The sequence below is a fragment of the Sinocyclocheilus grahami genome, unplaced genomic scaffold, assembly GCF_001515645.1.
Source record: "Sinocyclocheilus grahami isolate Dianchi unplaced genomic scaffold, SAMN03320097.WGS_v1.1 scaffold851.1, whole genome shotgun sequence".
Taxonomy (NCBI): Eukaryota; Metazoa; Chordata; class Actinopteri; order Cypriniformes; family Cyprinidae; genus Sinocyclocheilus; species Sinocyclocheilus grahami.
The window spans coordinates 185,396-194,182 of NW_015506030.1; the positions used below are offsets into that span (position 1 = coordinate 185,396).

Here is an 8,787-nt window from a genome sequence, read left to right on the forward strand (position 1 = left end):
AAACACACTTGTGAAACTCCGTCGCTGCCCCGGAAAAACAAACTGTATCCACTGTTTACATAACGCTGGGTTCTTTAGGAAGCTGAACAAAGTTATCTTTCTCTTACAAGCAAAAACACATTTCTTTGGAGACATTTTTCCCGAGCGAGTCCCGTGCAGCGCTGCTGCCGGATGAAGCGCGTTGATGGGCGTGATCTCACTCTTGCTCTGGTCGATGCGTGCGCGGGCGTTTTTCCAGGAGAAATGCCCATATAAGGAGTTCCACCCTCGTTTAAGTCAAAAAAACTCTCCGAAACTTGTACGAACCCTGAAGTAAGATTTTTGGCACAGAAATACTCCGTTATACATCCAAATTGTTTTTTGAAACTTTGTCCATGCTTAGCATGAGAATCCAACTCTTTAACAGTGTAAACAATTCTGAATACATGAAACAGCATTGTACCCCCCCTTTAAGGTAATTTGACCTTTGTGTTCCTCATATTTATAATACTGTGGAACAGAAAGTCATGGCTGGACAATTTCATGTTCCTAGTCACCCTGGTGAGCTAAAAAATGTAAATATGAATGGGAATATACTTCAGAGGTATTTTACTCATAATGTGAGTTTCCCCACACTTTCAATGAAAGGTTAGAATTTTGTGAATTTATTGAATGAAAGATCAAAAAGATAAACGTTGCAGATTTATTTTCACAGCCACGTTTGCTCATATTTACCAAGGGTGCCAATATTAGTGGAGGGCACTGTATGCCCCATATATCATTTACAATCTTCAAAACAATGCCAAACTGCTAAATAAATAAATAAGTAAAACCTTAACAGTCCTAACATTTACTTCAAGCAAAACAATCTTTTTAATTGCTTTGATTTTGGAGCGAAATGTGATTTGGACATGTTTTGGACAGGTTTCATTAGATTCACCCCATTGTTTAGCCCTCACTGCAGCTGTCCAACAAGCTGGCAGATCTGAGCAGGAGATAAAATCAGCCACATGTCTCTTTCTGGAGAACCAGAGCCTACCGATGTTGTTTTGGCTGATCCTGGTCTAACAAACGGTGTAAACTGACCGTTTATACCTTAATTCATCCTGTGGGAAGCAAAAAGGAAGTCGTGTTGCTGAAAAGAAAACCCCATTGTGTGATTATAAGGGTGTGTGTGACTGCACGCTTGTGTGTATTCTACATCCAGGGAGCACGATTACGACCTGCAACAATTACTCAATCTCTCCCAGCAGGCTGTTGTTCTTTATTATATCACTTTTATTATATCCCCTTTCTCAGTACTAGACAAATGCAGACAGATAGACGTAAAACTACACATGGTTTCTGCATCTATCCCTTTGTCCTTTGCTCAGGTCAGTTTAATACTACAGCTCCTGCCACTGAACCATAAAACCACAGCAAAAGAGCAAATGCAGTTGTATGTCACTCATGAACAGGGTTTATCATGTTAATCTCCGTGGTACCCCAATGACTGACATTTTTTATTAGACTGTGTGTGCCATGGCAGTGGCAGGGATTGTGATCATGTGATCAAAAACCCTCTTCTGCTCTGTTTGTTCTGACTGGAGCTCCTCCATCTTTCATTGCTGCACCAAAAGGACACAAAAGGCCTAAAGCTATAGAAGAAATCCCTCAGAAGAGCTCCGAGCCACTGAGCTCTTGAAGCGATGGATCCGCTTTGACGGCTTAAAGGGACTCTGTTCATTATAAAGGCTGATTCTCACAGAAAGCATTAGCGTTACATGCTTACTTGGGGCTGTCTTCTTACCACTTATTCATTTTCAGCCCTTATAAACGAACAGCAGCATCGAGGGATGACAAAATTCTTAATGCCTCATCAAGAAAACAAATCATGCTAAGCTTAGGCTTTGAATCTTATCTGCACTCCTTTCTACCTGCATGAGATGAAGAGATGCTGTGCAAAAGACAATGAAATTAATAGACTGCTCACAAATTCTCCTTAATCTTGTAAAAATAAAAATCTACTAGAAGGCCAGAGGGGGCTTATTTGGGGACACAAATTTGTAAAATACCTCTTAGAAGTACTTACATTAAAGGGGTCCTATTATGCTTTTTCACTTTTTCAACTTTAGTTAGTCTGTAATGTTGCTGTTTGTGCATAAAAAAAATCTGCAAAAGTTACAAAGCTCAAAGTCCACTTCAAAAGGAGATATTTTATTTAACAGAAATCACTTTTCAAAAACTACAACGAACGACTCGGTTGGACTACAACGCATATTTTCCGGAATTTGTGATCTCACAAATATCGACGAATGGGACGAGACCTGGTTGAGCTGCACTAGAGAAGGCAAAGAGTATTATCACTATGTCGGAGACATGCTAGCTTTCCCAAGGCAGACGAACTTAGAGTGGTTACAATCATCCGGGTTTAAATCGTGCTCAAATTGATTTGATATTGATGCAATATTTACACTGAAGCTCGCAGGCGGCTATGGTAAGGGGCATGACATTTCCCAACCAGGCGCAGAGTGCTGCCAATCACAACACACACTGGCCCAGCTAACCAATCACAGCACATTTCGTATTTCAGAAGGCGGGCCTTCATTTGATACAGGAACTATTCGAGCCGTTCATGCCAGACTGGGGAGAGAGGTGTTGTAATAATATAAAATATGTGAAAAATTATGTGTTTTTCGAACAACCTAGTATGAGAGCCTGTTCTAGTACACCCCCAAAACAAAATCAAGACTTTGTAAAAGAGCACAATAGGACCCCTTTAAACTTTAGTTGTTTTTTTCTGTAAATCATTCTAAATGGTTATTCTCATTAGATTCTCACAACTTTAGCACAGGAATTTTATTGTATAAATTTGGGCTGCAGCCTGCAAAAACTAACTTGATAACAAATATAGTGCATTCCCTTCTGTGACTTTTCCATGTGAAAATTTACAATAAAAAAAGAGCAGTGTCTTTAAAGACAGTTAATTTGCATTGCAATACTCTACCGTTCAAAAGGACAGCGTTTTTGTTTGTTCAAAAGAAATGAATACTTTATGTATTAATATGTATTCAAATAATACATATTATATATACTATATGATGATATATATAATACATAAATACATACATAAATATTTCATCATAAAAATGTAGCCCTGGTGAGCATACAAGACTTCTTTCAAACACATTCTTATATGAACTCAAACGTTCTTCAAATAAACTTGTGTTGCTCAGCTAGTTCATAAAACCAACTCTCAAGAACAACTGCAACTGAATCTGTCAACATTTGCCCATTAAAATGAGTTTCATGCATTTAGCCAGATTCACCTGAGGGTGCTCCCACGACATCAGAGCAAAACATCTAATTATGTGGCATCTCTTTCATTGTGTATATGCACAATGAAGCAAAACACTCAATGCCAGGAAATTCAGCCAGTCTAACCATGACAAAACAGTAGTGCTAGAAGGAAACAGTGATGGTATCAGATGCTAGCATATACAATGATATTAACTTCAAAGAATACCATGGCCCATTTCCAAAAAAACATTGTCATTAAAAGTCGCTTTTAGTAATAGCTACTTACTTTGACACAAGGCAGAAGGCCTCTGCGCATACGGCTGGGCATGGAACCAACTTGATGACGACATGCTGAGCTGCAGCTTGGAAATGATCTTGAGATACTTTCTCCAGCACTGAGGACAGGGTGTTTACATCTGCAGTCTTTGCGCCTGCCTCTCCACCCGCTAGGTCCAGTATGTTTCCCCCATGAACCACCAACACCAGCACATGTGTTTGACATTTGTTCTGGTAAACAAGGGACACGGAAAGGTCACGGCACAATATCATAAAAAAGAAAGCAGTAGAACACTGAATATTCAAAAAATGTATCTTACCTCAGCTTCCTCTAGACCATCAATGCTAGTCTGAGGGACACATTTCAGCCTCCTTACACGGTACAGACTCTCTGACCCCATTAAGGAAAGAGCATGAGATGGATAGATGGGGATATATATAAAAAGAGAGAGAGAGAAGGTGATTTTAGCCACTTTACACAGATGCACAGCAAACAGAACCACAAATAATTATCGAACCTACAAGCACACTCATCCTTCTTTCAATAATGATTTTACCTTCCATTTATTTTCTTCATAAGATGACAGAAAATTTTGTGTCATCATCAAAACCACATACAGGTACCATCATATTTCAAAACTTATCAATAGGAAACAGACAGCGCATGGGATTTGTATCAGACAAACCCTTTCATTTTGATGTTGGCTGGTGTCATAAAAAAAATAACAAAACCACATAACAAATTACACACGAGAGGAAGTGAACAGAACCAAAAAAAAGCCTTTTGATGTCTCTGATTCTCTAAATAAGACCGCTGGCCTTCAGCCAAAGTCATTACACCTCGCCTTCACCATTCCACGCTCTATTTTTTTTCTATTTGTAGCTTCCCGCTCCATTCTGCCATCTCATTCTCACACTAGCGCTCCTGTTCTAGCTGGCCTCCAGTCATTCTGTCAGCACGGAGCTTTTGCCCATGCCTTCACAATGTCTTTTATCAGTCTATCTGCTTTTAGGTTGGGAAATGCTGGAAACTCACAATCCACAAGGTGAAAATTCAAGAAAATTCAAACCCCCAGAAGTGGTTGTTCAAATTAACATTACACATATTAACTACATTACTTCTATTTAACAATGGCAAACTTATGAATAATAATAATAGCTGATTTTCTTGTTTTCTTTTCCACATTATTCACTGCCACATTTATTAATTCAGCATACTGTCAAATTCCAGGTATTTTTTCAATGAAGCTACTCTGCAACAGTTATTGAAGTCCAATCCCATCATTCTGTAATGACAAAACCACATTCGAAAAGAGAGCCAGTTAAAAGTTTGTACAAACAAACACCACATTGATTCAAAATCCATCCTTTCTCAGACAAGCGTGGGAATGCGCTCGTATTTGAATTACTGAGATGATGTCATGACAACCCTCAGCTGCTATGACATCAAACAGACTGAGGCGATGATAGGCCAGAATGCTTCTCTTAATGGCATATTCATTCACTTCTAAATCATTGGGTCTCCAAGGAGCAATTGTGTTAATTGAAAAGCTGCACCGACTGCAAAAAAACCCTCCCAATAGTGAGAGTCTGTGCTCGTCCCAGCTGCAGGCTTTCATTCACAGCCGCACCATGAGGAAAACAGCAAGGGTGCTGAGCTGTGCTCTCTCCTGTGCTTAACACTTTATACATACTGCCAATCAGCCGCAGCATTATCAGGCTCACTGCCACTTTCTTACTACTGTCTGTCTGACTGCCTCTCCAGATGCCTATAAGACACAAACCAATTCAGCCTACATAATATGCCATTTCGACCCTTTTTCAGTTAGTAAACATTGTGAGTTTTTTTATGGGCGGAGCTTAGGTGGAGGCAGAAATATTCAGCAAGACTGCTTCACAAATGCTACCTAACAGGTTTTGGTTGCTTGTTTTTTAACAATGCCTGGAGAAAATTAGATTTTAGCTGAATATGTAATGTCACTTACTGTCGGTGTCATGGATCCTGTGCCTGCTCTTCCGTTCGCTCACCACTATCACTACCATCATTACTATGGACTCTTGCACCACACTAAGGCCCAATCCCAATTCTATTTTATACCCCTTCCCCTTCCCCTCCATCTACCCCTTCCCCTTGTCCCTTGAAACAGAGTGTCAAGGGGTAGGGGTGAAAATATTCCCTTAAGAATTGGGACACCACTACTATACGTCACACGTCATCATACGTCGTCTAGCTCCTACAATACACACACATACTGGTGTGCTGGTGTGCATTAGAGCCTTTAATTACCGTTCTATATTAATAGGATAAAATCGCAGTTTTTTTACACGCACATACACGCAACTTTCATCTCTCTCTCTCTCTCTCTCTCTCTCGAATTGGCGATATTTGAGAAAAGGGTTTAGCGATTTATAATTGTTGGGGGGACTAGCCCCCCTCAATGTCTACGGTGGTTATCGCCCTGATCAGACATGAAAATATGTTGTGGCACTATCGTGCACTCTATAATGATATGACGTTAGTTAGCAAATATTAGCGATTTTTTGCAAACATTTCTTTGAGTAACATGACCGTAAATATGAACTCACGATTGAATGTAACATAATTACGTTTCGGTAAAATCTTTATTAATGCCAAAAATGCGTACATTTATTTGTCTTTTTGTTCGCTCGGGCAGCCATGTTGCCCCTGAAGCCGGTTTACGCTGAGATAATTCATACCCCTTCGTTTGAAGTGTGGTCCCGAAAAATCTTCGTTTGAAGGGCTGTCTGGCAACCAAAAGAGAATCGAGACACCCCTACCCCTTCACGTGAACGCACGAAACGGAGGGGTAGGGGAAGGGCTAAGGGGTAGAATTGGGATTGGGCCTAACTGTTGCACTTTACCCCGGACTACATTTCCCATCATCCATTGCACTGATTACACACACGGCTGCAGCCAATCACACACCCTACATAACCCATGGGCTTCCTCTCTCTCACTGCCGAGTATTGTTTGCGTGTATCTCTCCTTGTGATAGCAACATTACGGAGCCAGTTTTCAGTCATAGTTTCCAGTTCTTATTCCTAGTTATAGTCTTAGTTTAGTCACGTCGTGTTGCCTGATTGCCTGTTTCTTGATCTCTTGCCTGTCTTGGATTATTGTCGTTTTGTCGTTTGGACTCGGTTTGCCCCTTGCCTGAATTATTGCATGTTTTGGATTACACGTTTGCCTCGCCCACTGGATTACGTTTGCCATCGTTTGACCCACGGCTGTATATGGATTACTCTTTGTCTTGCCTTGTCTATATCTGTTTGCTGGTGTCTGACCCAAGCCTGTTTTGACCATGTTTGAAATAAAGCTTTGCAGATGGATCCGCACGTCTCTTGTCTTGTTTGTTATTTGAAATCGTTAACTTTAACGAAAGGAACCAGATTGGCTGACTCGTACACACACACTCAATGGATGGACGATCTGTCAGGAGTGGCCTGACACACCTACCAGAGAAACCAAGCGTGCATAGTAAATAGAAACTGAGGGCATATAAATCTTTAGATGCCTATAACTATGTACTAACAGAGGCAATTGTAAGCAAATGCAACTACCTGAACACACACCTGACATATAACATCGGCTTTCACTGTTCCCTCTCTCTACAGTTGCACAAATGGCAATTGTAGAAAGCAAGACAACACAAACGGTTTCCTTTATGTTTAGTCTCTGTGCGTTAGTTAACTTGTAAACCATACTCCATAAAAGAAAAACATCTTATTTAACCTTAACTGATATTGTGCACTGCAAATGCGAGCCTTTTAGATGATCGTTTCAGTTCAGTCCGCTCGTTTTATTGCGTTTTTTTGTCTGGCAATGGCAGCAGTTATGCGATAAAATTTCAAATTGGAGCGTGTACTCCATCAATTCTGACAAACAAAGATGACATTGTAAGCTCCTAATGTAGCCGACGTCAGCACTAAAAGGGTCTATATATGTGGATCATTACACTGATAGACAGAAAGAACAACAAAGAAAGAATGATAGATATATAGAACAACAGACAAATAAATAGAACTACAGACAGATAGATAGACAGAACAACAGAGAGAACAAAAGAAAGAACGACAGACAGACAGTCAGATAGATAGATAGATAGATAGATAGATAGATAGATAGATAGATAGATAGATAGATAGATAGATAGATAGATAGATAGATAGATAGATAGATAGATAGATAGATAACCAACTTTGTGTGTTAATGAAATTCCACAGTATAGGAGCTTAATGCTCATCCGAGAGCAGCAGATTGTAGAATGCTGGGAATCCCACAGTTTAGCTTCAATTGGATTCAAAAGGTGAAAAAGTGATGGCAAAGAGATGGAGAGAAAAGGATAACAAGCAATAACGACAGGACAACGAAATGACAAGGTGGGTGCCGAGCAAAATGAAAGACAAGATTACTGATTCCCCCTCCCAATCCTCACAGCCTCTGCTCCAGAATGTCACTTCTCCATAAATGCAATGGGGGACACTTTGTTCTTATTCACTCTGCTCTAGAGTTGCCCGTCTCGCTTGCTTTAGCTCATGTCCTCTATTTCCCACAGCAGCCCAGTCACCCAGCACTACCCCTGATTTATAGCATCCTGTAGAGTAATACAGATTTAAGGGACAGGGAGAAAGAGAGAGCAATTAGAGAAAGAGGACATGTGAAGAATGCGATAGAGAAAGGAAGGAGATTGACAGGAAGAGTTGACCACTCCAAACAATATAACATCTAACCAACAACTCTCTTCCTTCACAGGAGCGAAACAAAGTACAAAGAAAAACTAAATCAACTAACAAGTAGACCTGCTCCCTCAGCTTCAAAGACACTCATCTTTTCTTGAAGGGCACTAAATCTCCAACAAGCTGACAATAAGTAAAACCAATTTTCAGCTGAAAAGACAATAATCCCTACAGGGTGAAATGTGTATTGACTGAGCCTGCTCCTCCTTTCAATTCCATAGTTTAACAAAACATGGATCTCTGCCAGACAAACCTGAACAATCCCTAGCCATGATAGCACTACTGTGGGAATATCCCTCTCTCCAGACTGCCAAAACAGATCCCAGCCCAAAAAACATAGTATGAATCATGGACTGAATCAGGTATTTGACTCAAAATTAATCAAAAACCTTAATTAAAAACTGTGTTATTTGTCAACAGCAACCGTAAAATGCACATTTGTAAGCTGTGACTTTCATGTGATAACATCAAATATACATATATTAATTTTATATA

General features: G+C 40.0%; 1 protein-coding gene across 1 annotated transcript in view; it reads right to left on the bottom strand.

Annotated features, from left to right (window-relative positions):
- LOC107562949 (membrane-associated phosphatidylinositol transfer protein 3-like) overlaps nucleotides 1-8,787 on the bottom strand; it is a 100,036-nt gene that overhangs the window by 45,585 nt on the left and 45,664 nt on the right. The window contains exons 4-5 of the mRNA XM_016247710.1: nucleotides 3,855-3,925; nucleotides 3,545-3,765 (exon numbers count right to left, since the gene is read on the bottom strand). Coding sequence (XP_016103196.1) covers nucleotides 3,545-3,765; nucleotides 3,855-3,925 — 292 coding nt within the window. The remainder of the gene's footprint in view (nucleotides 1-3,544; nucleotides 3,766-3,854; nucleotides 3,926-8,787) is intronic.